This window comes from Rhinopithecus roxellana, chromosome 12, assembly GCF_007565055.1.
Source record: "Rhinopithecus roxellana isolate Shanxi Qingling chromosome 12, ASM756505v1, whole genome shotgun sequence".
In the NCBI taxonomy this organism is placed as follows: Eukaryota; Metazoa; Chordata; class Mammalia; order Primates; family Cercopithecidae; genus Rhinopithecus; species Rhinopithecus roxellana.
Genome location: NC_044560.1, coordinates 21,412,680 through 21,426,127, shown reverse-complemented (window position 1 = coordinate 21,426,127; position 13,448 = coordinate 21,412,680). Strand labels below are relative to the sequence as shown.

General features: G+C 55.3%; 1 protein-coding gene across 1 annotated transcript in view; it reads left to right on the top strand.

The window, feature by feature from the left end:
• The first annotated feature begins 621 nt into the window (after positions 1–621).
• Positions 622–13,448, top strand: part of AJAP1 (adherens junctions associated protein 1) — a 129,391-nt gene continuing 116,564 nt past the window's right edge. Inside the window, exon 1 of the mRNA XM_030941615.1 lies at positions 622–1,400. Coding sequence (XP_030797475.1) covers positions 1,372–1,400 — 29 coding nt within the window. The 5' untranslated portion in view covers positions 622–1,371. The remainder of the gene's footprint in view (positions 1,401–13,448) is intronic.

Sequence of the window (13,448 nt, the reverse complement as noted above, 5' to 3'; positions counted from 1 at the left end):
GTCCCTCGCAGGGGACTCTCGGACAGACGCTCCTGCGCGGCCCGCGTGGCGCAGCTCCGCCCCAGGAAACTTTTCGCACGGCCCCTGCTCCATGCGCCCCCACCCAGTTCTTCCTCGGGGCCGCCCCCTCCCCAAAGTAGCTCTCCAGGTCCACTGGGCGCCCCCGTAACCCGGTCGGAACCTCTAACGGCTTCGCATGCCATCCGGTTACCCTGGCAACACCATCCGGCGGCGCCCGGCGGTCCAATCGGAGCCTGCGGCCTCTCTCGAGCCTTTCGCAAGGTAGGGACCGGGACGCGACCGGGGATGGGGAAGGGGGCTGAAGAAGCCCCCGCCTTCGCTGTCGCCCTCGCTGGGCACAGCCCTCCGACCCGCTCTCCCCGCGGCGACCCCGGCCCCCGCAAGGTGGGACGGCGAGCAGGAGCCGGGGCCGGGTCGGGGACTCGAGCTCCCGTTCGAGGGGCGGGGAAGGCGGGTGACGTGAGCCGGGCCGGGCGGGCGGAGTTGGGACCGGCTCCGGGAGGCGGGGGCGAGCGCGCTGAGAGGCAGACGCGAAGAGCGAGGCGGCCGAGCAGCGCGGGCGGCTCTGCGGCGGGCGCGGTGGGCGCGGGCGGCGGGGCCCCGGGATCCCCGCGCGCCTCCTCCGCGCGGCGCCGCCGCCGCGCGTCCCCACGCCCCGCGCTCCACGGCGCCCTCGCCCCGCGCGCCTCCCGTGCCCGCCTCCTGCCAGCCTCCGGGCCGCGGCCGTCTGCAGAGCGAGCGCTCAGACGGAGCCCCCGGGCAACTTGAGTGGCGCCGATCGGCGGCGGAACCTCTGGCAGAGCCCCCAAACCCGGAAACGCGGAGGGGACCCGCGTCCGCCCGCGTCGCGTCGCTCCAAATCCTAATCAGCGCCGCCCCATCGGCGTGGAGCTCCGGCTGGAGGCAAGAGCCGCGCGCCGCGAGACACGCACCGTGAGCGGCAGCGCCGCCGGCCTCCCTCTTCACCGCCCCGGAGGGCGAAGCCGCGGCTCCCCAGCCCCTGGCTGCGCGGCGACAGCGCCGGAACACGCCCCGCCTCTCCGCCGCCTTCGCTGTGCAGCCCGCGGAGGGGGCCGCGAGCCCCGCGCCCCGCGCCCCGGCCGAAGGATGTGCGCCCCCGCGGGCCGCCCCGCCTGAGCCATGCGCCCCAACGGCGGCGGCGCGCCGGCCGGCATGGAGTCCCGCGCGGCCGCGCTCTGACTCGCTGTGCGCCCCGCGGCCGGCTGGCGGCGGGAGGCGGCGGACCGAGAGCCGGAGACCGGCGCCGCGGGACGGAAGCGAGCGGGCGCGGGCGCCGCGCAGATGGCCCGGGCGAGCCAGGTCTGAGGCCCCGCTCCCCGAAACGTGACCATGTGGATTCAACAGCTTTTAGGACTCAGGTGAGCGACCCGGCCGGCGCCGGGTGCGTGTGGCGCGTGGGTGCCGGGCTGGGCGGAAGCGGCGCTTTCCTCTCTGTTGCAAATCAAGGGACCCCTCTTCGCTTCCCGCAAGCGGGCAACGGGGTGCACCGGGAACCGGATAGGGGCGCCCGCCCTGATCCCGGAGCCTGGAGCGCCGCGGCCCCGGCGGGGAGCGGCCAGGTCTCCAGGGTTCCGCGCGTCCAGGGTCCGGGCAGCGACGCCCGCCCCAGCAACCCTGGCAGTGGGGCCGGCCGGGCGCGCCCGCAGCTCCAGGCGCCAGCAGCGCAGTGTCCTGGCCGGCTGCCCCGGCGCGCCTCCTCCCCGGGGCCCGGGGCGAGGCGCGGGCTGCTGGGCGCGGCGGCGCGGGGGCCGGGGCTGCTGGGGAAAGCTAAAGCTCCGGGCTCCCAGCGAGAGCTTCGCTGGCGGAGTTGGAGGAAACCAGAGCCGAAGAGCCACTCCGCCCGCCCTTCTTTCTCGGGGCCCCGGGGCTGAGCAGGGGCCTCCCAGGGGCCTCCCAGGCTTCCAGCTGCCGACCCAGCTGTTTGCGGGTGACCCCGGGCTCGACGGGCGCCCGCAGCTGGGGCGGGAGAGCTGGGGCTCTTGGGGAGCGCCGGCGGCCACCCCCCTGTAAACACACACACGCACACACGCCCGCCGGCGCGCCCGGGGCTTGTCTGTGTCTGGGACTCCAGGGCCAGATGGAACAGGGGGTTCGAGCCTAGAGCCCGCGGTGGGGGTGTCCAGAAAGACCCTTCTCGGCAAACTTTGCCGGCCCGCCGGGGTTCTTGGGCTTCTCCAGCTTCAGCCTGGGGTGGCCCAGGGCCCACCAGAGCACAGCTGTCCTTTTTGCTGGGCAGGCTGCCTCTGAGCCCTCGCCCTCCTGCCGGGCATTCACGGAGCTCGTGCCTTTGGGTCCCGGGTTGGAACCGCGAGCCGGGAGGACAGAGGTGGAGGCGGAGAGCAGCGTGCGGTTCTCGAGTTTGTCCACTGGGATGCACTGCGCTCCCGCGTTGGGGACGAAAAGGCCAGTAGTTGTTAGCCGGCTGCTTGAGCCGCCCCCACTCCTGGATAAAGCTGCGCGGGGAGTGAGGCGAAGGGAGGGAGGATCTAGTGCGTGTCCTGATTTTGAGAAATCGGAAGGGTTCGGGGACGCCAAGTGTTTTCTAGCGACCCTTGATTTATGAGCCGATTCTGCACCCAGAGGTGAATCCCGTGTAACACATCTAGTGAACATTGTCAGATGTTATTATTAGCTTCCCTTCTCGCAGTGGCGGATCTTGCTATGGGCTTCAAAGGTTAATCATGGAACCGATTGTGTTGGGTGTTGGATATTGGCCGGGCCTGAATCGATAAGTGTGCTTGGGCTAGATAAGGTTTAGGCTTGGACTGTTCTGGGAGCGAGGACAGCTTTGTAGGAATGACCCTGATCCAGGTGCCCTGCAGGCCTGCCATCCATCCCCTGCTCTGCCCCGGACTGTCCCAGGTCTCAGCAAGACCTCCAAGCCTTGTGAATGACCAGACGGGTCCCCACCCTGGCCAGTGGCTGGTCTTCAGCTCTGACCTGCTTCCTGAGCTGCCATCTGCCACTTGATTCTTGATGGCAACTTATTTGAACAGACATTTTTTTTTTTAGTGCTAAGTTGCTAGATTAAAAGATGAGTACATTTTGATAAAGGGAGAGGAGAGCAAATATCTTGGAAAGAAACCTCTCTTTTGGTTTGAAATTTACTGAAACAATTCCTATCAGGTATCCTCCAGCCGGATCTTGGAATTTTGCTTTAGGAAACAGTTCTGTTGGTTCTTTTGAAGTTTGACCTTTTGTTTTTCCCCCCTCGATGTTAGCACAGGAGATTTTCTGTAAGTGTGCCTTTAAGGATGAGATGTCACCTATTTGGGATCCTGATGGGAGAGCTGTCTTGTTACTGCTGTCTCCTGGCCAGAGAAGGAGGCCTGTGCCCAGAGGGTCTGGGTGGTTTCGCATCACAATGGGCACCTGGGGACTCAGAGCCAAAGGGTTGCAAGTTCAAGGTCTGGAAATGGACTTGTTCTTTCAAAACAGCCCTTCATCTTTGCTTGCAAGCCGCTCCATGGCTCCCCAGGTGAGCACTAGGTGTCTTGCTGCCAAGCTTGGAGCCTGGTTAGGACAGGTACACACTGAGCCTCCAGCTGGGGTGGCAGAAGGCCTGGCCTGCACCATGGGAGAGGTGCAGTCTAACTTGCTGGGCGGGGGGTGGGGGTTAGGTGGGCTTTCTTAGCTCTGGCCCCTGAGGCGAAGTCTGGGCTTGGTTATTTACTTCTGCGTTGGAACTGAGCTGTATGTGGAGCTTTTTTCCCCCCCAAGAGGGAGAAGCAGATTGAGACTTATTGAACTGCTTTTGTGTTTTTTTGCAGTGGTATTTAATAGTTGTAGCAAAGCTCCAAAGATACTTTCCATCAGCTCCGAGAGAGGGAGCCATGGAAGGAGACCCAGTGGCTTGACAAGCCCTGCCAGAGCTCACCCGTGAAGGGGGTGCGTACTCAGCAAGCAGCCCAGAGCTCACCCGTGAAGTGGGTGCGTACTCAGCAAGCAGCCCAGAGTTTAGAATTGGCTTCCTGCTTGTGAGTCGCTTCCCAGGCTGCAGACCTCAGATGCTGTGGCTTCCTCAGGAGCTCTGAGCGTTCACCTAATATGTTTGCTGGGTTGTGCTCAGGCCTGTGAGCCCTAGCAGAGTGCCACGAGCTCATTCCCAGCCCATGTCCCTGCGGCCATCCCATCTGTTCTCCCGCTCTAAGGTTCTGGGGCCCCTTTTGTTTGGGAGGCCCTGGGTGTGTGTGATGACATAATTCACAGTTCCCCAAGCCCTCTCAGTGCGTGCTGTACCATGTCTGGGCCTCATGGCAGGGATCCATTGGCTTGGCTGTCACCGTCCTCTCTGTAGAGTCCCCCGGCAGCTGGGGCTGTGCAGCCCAGCTTTGGTGGATGAAGTCAAATGTTCTGTCCACAAACATTGCACTCCCGGTGAATCCTGGCTCACGCCGATTTCCAGCTGCTGCTACTAAATTGATTGCAACTGGAATCCATCTAGTGTCAGTGGCTGTGCTGCTCCTCAGGGACGATCATGCTTGACTAAATTGCAAATTTAGGAGGCAGCTCAAATCTTTGGGCAACATTGGTACATACCCCCCTTTCACGCTCACTCCTACCTTGGGAATCCACTGTCCAAGTGGAGGAGCTGATGGCAGACTCCTCCCGGTCTGGGTCTGTCCCTGTTGTTTATTTACTTTGATCACCTGCTTCCTTTTCTTCCATGCATTGGAGAGGGGAGCAGGGCAGCACAGCTCAGGAATGGAGACAGCCCCATGCCTGCCGGAGACAGCTGTCTCTGGGTCCCTGGAGGCCGCAGCACCAGCTTCCCGGAGGCATGCATCTGTGTCTTTCTAGCGGCCCGGTTGGGGGAGGGGGTCGCTGGAGGTGCTTCTGGACCCCAACCCTGTCTCCACTTCCGCGGCCCCAGTCCCTCTGACCCACACACAAACAGGGTGTCTGGCAGGTGGGGCCCTGTGTGCTTCTGGGTTCTGCATTTCCCTGAGCTTTTTGTGGGAAAGCCACAGGGTGCTTGGAGCGTGACCCTGGGTTACAATGAAGTAGGTAAACACAAAACCCTGACTGGAACGCAAACAGCTGAGCCTTCAGGAGCCCAGGGGCTCCTCTCTGGGGTTATGTAAGAGTCATCTGTTTTAAATACGTAGTTGCCAAGTTTTCTTCAAAGGGTTACAAGTCAGTAGAGACCAAATTGATGTAAAGATTAACTTGGAAAGCCAAATATATCCTTGATCTAGATTTTATGTTTGAAGTCTGGCTTGAGAGGGTTTCTCCTGCCTGGTGCCAATCAGACACAAGGAGGACACAGGGGCAGGGGCTTTCTGGGGCTAGAACAGGCAAACGTGGATGGTCGACTCCATTCTTTCTTCCTCTGAGACCCCTTCCAGGAATTGAAAGGGGCTGGTGAGTCATGAGGCCTTGGTGTAGGGAGTGGTGGTGGTTACATAATTCAGATTAACTCTTAGTTAATCTGCCTTGAATAGAGAGTCAGGCTGGAGGGTGTCCATGTCAGATCTCCCGTGGCCCCTAGGGGGTATCCCCAAGTACATCCACCTCGGAGCTGGGTAAGATCAGGCACCAGGAGGAGAGAGGGGGACTGGCTACTCCTGGGTCAATCCCAAAAGGTTATTTACTGTATAATGATTTCATAGCATTGAAATTGAGGTGGGAGGTGGGACTCGACTCTGGAGGTGGGACTCAGACTGTGGACCAAATTGAGGACTAACTAAAGCAGGGACAGGATGGAAGCACCATCCCATAAGACATGCCCATCAGGATGCCATGTCAGTTGACCACTGCCAGTGCAACACCCAGGAGTTACTGCCCTTTCCATGGCGATGACCTGATGACCCAAAATCACTACCCATTCCCTGGAAATTTCTACATAAGCCGCCCCTTAATCTCCATGGAATTAAAAGTAGGTATAAATACAACTGCAAAGCTGCCCTGAGCTGCTACTCTCAGCACACTGCCTATGGGGCAGCCTTGCTCTGCAGGGCCAGTCACCGAGCTGTCACATTGCCGGCCTGGTAACACCACCAGAGCTGGAACACCTCCTCACTAAAGCTGTTTTTCTTCTATCACTGGCTTGCTCTTGAATTCTTTTCTAGGCAAAGCCAAAAACCCTCATGGTCTAAGCCCCACTTTGGGGCATGCCTGCCCTGCATCAAAATGACAAAATTATAGACATGGTACAATACTCGAAGTAGTTTATCAGGGGTCAAAGAAGGGGTGGGGAACAGAAGGGAGAAGGGTGTGGTTACAAGAGGATAACATCAGGCCTCCTTGTTGTGATGGAAACGTTGTCTATGTTGACGATATCCATGTCATAATCCTGTTATATTACTGTACTGTCATTTTGCAAATGTTACCACTGGGGGAATCTTGGTGAGGGGTACACGGGATCTCTCTGTATTATGTCTTAACAATGCCTGTAATTCCACAGTTAAAATAAAAGGTTTAATTAAAAGAAACAGACTAACATTCTCTACTAATCTGTCAGAGATTAGTGCCTAACTGATCTGACTGGCGAGCGTGCGCACACGTGTGTGTATGTGAGTATTTTGCTTTTTTAGGGGTCACGTATTTCTATTTAACAGCAGTCAAAGGTAATGTGGAAATGGGGAAACGGGTGAAAAAGATTGCTTTACAAAATTTGCTCGGTCGTGTCTCTGCCACACATTTTAGAACGAAAAATTCAGCAGCATATGAACGTGTGGTGTTGCTAATGTTATGAGATCCATCATCGGTGACAGTAATAAATGACTTCGTGCATAATTATTGGATAAGAAGATCTGTCCACATCTTTACATCAATTAGGTCAGCTCTGAAAACAGAGCAGCTTTTGGGGGTCAGCCTCACTCTTCTACCCTGGCTTATAGGCTTCAAGACCATACTCTGAGGGTTTTAGGTCAAACACAAAAACAGCTGGTTTCCTGTTTCTAGATCAGGGAGACATGAGCCTCAAGTTTGAGAAGGCAGACACTGGTTTGTGGCTTTGCTGTTATCACCTCATTTGGGGCTTTATGATAAAAGAACTGGGGTGTGGGGGGTGCTGTCTCAGGGCTTATTGAATGAAACTGGGAGATACAATGGGAAGCTCTGTCTCAGATTTGGCTGTGAACTTCTGAGATGTCACGACCTACACCCGATACTCTTTCTCTCTGCTTTCACATCCAGATGGGAGGTGCTGGAACTAATACTGTAATACTGCTAGCCCTTTTCCTAACCCAGGCTTTGTGCTAAGTGATCCAACAGTGCTAAACTGTCCAGCCATTCTGCATTGTCCCACTCCACCCTCATAATCCTCATGGTGGCCCTGCAAGGCAGGTATTATTGCTCCCATTCACATAGGAGAAAACTGGAGCACAGAGAGGTTAGGTAATTTGCTCAAGGTCACACAGCTAGCTCATGGGAGAGGTGGGATTTGAACTCAGGTTTCCAGAATTCGAAAGTCCATTCATGCTCCTTATGCTGACCTCTGTGGCTTTCTTGTCTTATACAAAATCTACTTCTTACTCGCTTTATTAAGTTACAGATTGCCTTTTTGGGAAACACAAAACAAAATTTTAAAACAACAACAACAAAAAAGAAAGCAAGAAGGACCCAGCTGCTGCGATGCCAAGTCAGCACTTTATGGATTTAGCCATGTGTTCAGCTGACTCTGAAATCACAAGTCTCTCTGGCACCCATGATTTTAAGTAAAAGGTTTATGGTCAAATAACAAATGATTTTGCAGCAAAGAATTAACGAAACGCCATGGGGAGATGAAAACCTATCTGTGACACAGATACTGCTATTCAATCTATTTAGTCATTAAAAATAAATATGTCACCAAATCCAAGGAGGCCTCTATTGAGAGCTTTCTTGAAATTAAAAGCTGTGGAAATCAATGAATGATCACATTGAGAAAGTTGGGTTTAGCTTAAGAAGTCTGGGTAAAAGGAATTACCCTTTATGTATATATTTGTGTATGTGTGTGCGTGTGTGTGTGCGTGCATTTTTTTTTTGAAGTACAATTCACATGCAATGAAATTTACCCATTTAAAGTGTCTGGTTCATTGATTTTTAGGATATTGGCTGAGTTGCACAACTATTGCCGTGGTCCAGTTTCAGCATGGTTGCCTCGCCCCTGATAAGATCCCTTTTGCTGTTTGTAGCAATCCCTGTTCCTGCCTCCAGCCTTTGACGACCACTTCTCTGGGCTCTGATGGATTTGCCCATCGTTGCTATTCCTGTAAATGGAATCATCCGGTGTGTGGTCATTTTTGTCTGGCCTCTTTAGTGTCGTGTTCTGAGATGTGTCTATGCGGTAGCTTGCCACTTCATTCCCTTTTTGTTCCTGAATGGTATCCCGATGTTTGGGCATCCCACCGTTTGCTTGCCCATTCATCTGTTGATGCACGGTTGGGTTGCTGGATCTTGGGGCTGGGGGAACAGCGGTGCCGTGAACTTCGTGTGCACGTGTCTTGGTGGATGTTGTTTTCATTTCTCTTCCCTCTACTTTATACTTTATAACCACAGACGTCAATGCTCGGTGGGGCCATGAGAAACCCCTGATGTGTCATTAGATGGGTGCAGGGCTAGGCGCCCGCAGTCCAGCTCTGGGGTGGGATAGCCTCCTTCCTTTTGTTCTAAAGAGAACTCCCTACACATAAGCCATTGTTGATTCGAACATTTCTCTTTCAACAAGCATTTATTGAGCGTCGAGTGCCACGGGGATGTGTTTTGGTTCGATAGAGGAGAACAGGCTCTTCCATTCTGCCCTGGTATAAGGGGGAACATTTTGACTCATTAGAAGGACTCCTGTCTGACCAGATGCCTGGAGGTGGAGGGAAGAGGGTCAGTGGTCTCTCAAAGGACCCAGACTGTGCCTACTCCCCTGCACGTGGAAAGTGTGGGCTTCAGGGGCCTTCTAGGGAATGTAAGGGAGGCAGCTGTGCTTCCTCCTTCCCAGGGGGGCAGTGGGGCCAGTTTGGGGAAACCATCGTCATGGAGTGAGGGCTGAAGGGCATCATTTTGTTTTTATTTTATTTTATTTTTTATGCTTTAAATAGATTGGGTCTTGCTATGTTACCCAGGCTCGTCTCGAATGCCTGAGCTCAAGTGATCATCCCGCCTCAGCCTCCCAGAGTGCTGGGATTCCAGGCATGAGCCTCTGCATCCAGCCAGGCGTCATTTTTGATGGACAAGGCAGTGCCAGGGGTCGTAGGCACAGGTCAGAGCTGTGGACAGCACCCGAGAAAGCACGGGTCTTGGGTGCTGGATGCTGCCACTCCCAGAAGGGGCAGCCCTCAAGCAGGCCATGGATTCCAGGAATTCCATGATGGAGATCGTTGGCACCAGCCACAGACTTGGAAGAACCCGAATGCAGAAGAGGGAGAAATGAAGAGAACATTCCCCATCCTGGGGTCAGTGACAACAAACCCATGGCGCCCAGGCAGCTCAAATTCAGGCTGCAGGTGGGAGGAGGGTGGCCCCGGAGGAGCTCCTGGTATCCCTCTTGTGCTGGCCCCGTGAGTGTGGATGAGGGTCTCGGCCCAACTGGCCCCAGAGGGTCTTTGTAGTCAGCTGCTAAGTTGTTAGCTGGTGTCGGGGGCAGAGACTCCCCAGACCTAGGGGTGGGGAAAAGATGTCAACTCTGGCAACCGGTGTGGACTCTTTGGTAGTTGCTCCTTCGAGCTCTGTAGAGAAGGATTCTGAGTTCTTCTGGGGATTTGGAGGGAGAAAAGTGCCTATGGACTGTTGGCGTTGTCCGCATGGGACATGGGATGGAAGAAGGGTGACTCTAGTGCTGCAGAACTGCCCTTTTCAGGAGGCCTGAGTGCGGGACTTGCTCATAGCCACAGGTTCCTGTTCATAAACACCTTCACTGAGGCCTGTGTGTACAAAATATCAGTGGACAGTTGCATGACACTCACTATGTAGCAGGTGCTGTTCTGTGCCCGTGCTGTATCTTAACTCTTTCCTACACTGCTATGGTAGGAGCACTTTAAGGATCTCCTGTTTGTAGAGAGGGCACAGAGAACCTGAATGAATTTCCCCAGGCTACACAGCAAGTAAATAGCAGAGCCCGCACTCAAACCCAGGCACTCAGCTCCAGCATCTGGCCTCTGAACCGTTACATCCTGTTCTTCCTAGTCTAGAAGAACACATTGGATTGGATGTATTTAAGGAATACAGCATCCACCAGGCTGGGGCAGGCAGCCAAGTATGGGATTTGAGCCCAGCATCCAGGGCCAATTTCCTTGCTGCCTGACACCACACAGAACACACATGGATGTCCGTGGTACGGAGGTGAAAGGACATGCCTGCAACTTCATGGGTTCTGAGCCTGGTAGAGGGGACAATGGTGGTGCAGTTCCCAGGTGACAGCAGCAGCCTGTCCATGCAGTTGGGCCCAAGAGTCAGCCCTTAGTCAGCTTAGGCTGCAGCAGGGACTCCCTCCCACCAGCTGATCCCCACCATCAGCTGGGGAGCCCAGGCCGTGCCATTCTGCTGGGGGTCCATCCAGAGTGTCATCTTTACCCCAGTGAAGAAAAAATGGCCCCAGGAAAGAGCTGGCGATTTTGCTAATTTCCTGGGCTGCCCTTTGGTGGCATCTGCCTGGCTCTGATTTGCCTCTACTTGGAGCATCTGAATAACTCAGCGCCTCTACTCAGAGCATCTGAATGACTCGATGACAGAGTCGTGTAACCACCCTCCCAGGCTGACTACAGCCCTGATCAGACAGAAGTCAGCATCCCGCTGTGGATTCAATTTCCCGAATGGTTGCAAAGAGCCATCTTAGGCAAGGGTGAAGAAATCACCCACGGATGGTGCCGGTAGACTTCCTAGGCATGCGGCTACGATGTGTGTGTGTGTGTGTGTGTGTGTATATATATATATTTTTTTTTTTGAAAAGATTCAGTTACTAGGCAGGATCATTGTATTTTGTGTGTTAGCAAGGAACCTCTCCGAACCACGATGTCAGCCTTTGTGGCAGAAGCCTCCGCCCCAGGACCAGCTGAGGACTGTGCTCTCTGGCTTGGAAAGGAATGTGGTAAAATGCGAAAAGAAGCCCCACGAGAGAGCCGGTTTTCAGTTGACGCCCCCACCCCCCTCTTTTTTGTCAAGAGAAAATTCAAGACCGTACCCAGATGCTGAAAAAAGCTGTGCTTCCTGCTGAGGGACATGGTGGCTTTCAGAAGGCAAGGATTCTTTAGGGAGCCAATTATGCGAGACAAGAGTAAGCATGTTTATTTTTATGACACTGCATTTCAAAATCCCAGAAAATGTTGATGGAATGGCCCCATTAGGCGTCCGGGTCTCCTGGCTGCTGTGGCATTACACTCCGCAGGCTTCTAGGGGCATTTTGGGGACTCTTGATTAAGCCCCGGTACTGGGCTAATTTACTGGCCATTACTACCCTGGAGGGTCTCTTTGAGCACTCACAGCACCAGGTTCCTTCTTCCTTCAGCATTTTTCGGGCTAATTTGATTCTCTGCACAGAAGCCTGATGCTCTGGGAAGACCTGAGCTGCTGCATTCACTCCAACACCATCTGTTTCTCAGGCTCTCACCCCGACGGTCCCTGGGGAGTGCAGGGCTGGGGTTTTGTGGCACCAGCCACACAAGTGGTCTCCCGAGGGTCTGCTGGCCCACAGTGAGAGCCGGGCAGCATGACAGGTATGACAGCCACTGAGGTTTGTCCTGGCACAGGCTGCCTATGGGCCTGACATCCAGACACTTTCACGCAGCAGACACGGATGAGTGGCCACCGCATGCTGGGTGCTGTGCTGGGCACAGGGATGAAAAGACCCCTCTCCTGGTCCTACAGGAACTTCAAGGAGGAGAGGACAGAGGAGCAAATGGAATTGCAGGAGCCAAAAGGAAAAAGGAGATGGGGAAGTTTTCCTGGAGGCAGCAGCATTTGACCCCCTTCTCAGAGGATGAGAGGAAGGAAGCCCATTGGGCCCGAGGAGGAAGGGACAGCCAGGCAGAGGGAATGGGGTGGCTGCCATTTGCTGAGCACTGGTGGTGGGTGTGCTGCACAGATGGGGATGTGGAGGCACACCACGGTGAAATAGCCCACTGAGGCTCCTCCGGCCCACCCAGGGGAGGGTGGGGCAGGTGTATTTGGGTCAGCCCTTAGGAGTTGGCTCCGTGAAGCTGGAGAGGAAGGTGCATGTTTAGGGGGGTGATGCTTGGAGGAGACTGGAACGACCAGTGGGCCCCAGGACTCCCGCTTCTATCCTGGGGGCTGGGAGCCATCCAGCGTCCCAGGGAAAGTGTCATGCTCTCTGCCCATGTGCGTTCAAGTGGAAAGGGAATGACAGACCCTGGGGAGTGAGGGATGCAGAGAGGGGCCCGTGACTCACAGGAGAGGTGCAGAGAGGGCCTGTGAATCACGGAGGGTTGTGGAGAGGGACCCCTGAATCATGGGAGGGTGCGGAGAGGGACCCGTGAATCACGGGAGGGTGCGGAGAGGGGCCCCTATCTCCACCCTTCCAGCCCCAACCTGCCGCCTGCCCCTGCCCACTCCGTGGGGACCTCCTCACCTTACAACAGCAGTCCCCAACCTTTTTGGCACCGGGGACCAGTTTCATGGAAGATAATTTTTCCAGGGTGGATGGTTTCTGGATAAAACTGTTCCACCACAGATCATCAGGCATTAGATTCTCATAAGGAGTGCACAACCTAGATCCCTCACATACTCGGTTCACAGTCGGGTTAGTGCTCCTTGAAGAATCTACTTCCACTGCTGATCTGACAGGAGGCGGAACTCAGATGGCAATGCTGGCTCACCCACTGCTCACCTCCTGCTGTGAGGTCAGTTCCTAACAGATGCTGGTACTGGTCCATGACCCAGGGTTGGGGACCCCTTCCTTAGAGAACTGGACCTCCACTCAGGTGCTGCTTGGGGTGGAGTCGTCGTCCCACCCAAGCTGTGGGTCTGAATTTTGTGAAGAGCCCCTGAAACACAAGGTGATGAGCCCACAGCACTGAGTGAACGTGGAGGTTTCAAGTGGGAAGGGGAAGACGTTTGGGGGAGTTGGATTCCTCCCTAAAGAATGCCCTTAGGGTGAGGCCAGGTGCAGTGGCTCATGCCTGTAATCCTAGCACTTTGGGAGTTGGAGGCAGGAGTATCACGTGAGGTCAGGAGTTCAAGATCAGCCTGGCCAACATGGTGAAACCCCACCTGTACTAAAAATACAAAAATTAGCCAGATGTGGTGGCGGGTGCCTGTAATCCCAGCTAGTCGGAGGTTGAGGCAGGAGAATTGCTTGAACCCGGGAGACAGAGGTTGCAGTGAGCTGCGATCGCACCACTGCACTCCAGCCTGGGTGACAGAGTGAGACTCTATCTCAAAAAAAAAAAAAAAAAAAAAAAAAAATGCCATTAGGGTGGCAGTTTTCTTCCTCCTTGTGTGGGGCCAGTCCTGTGTATTTGAAAGGTAAAAACCCT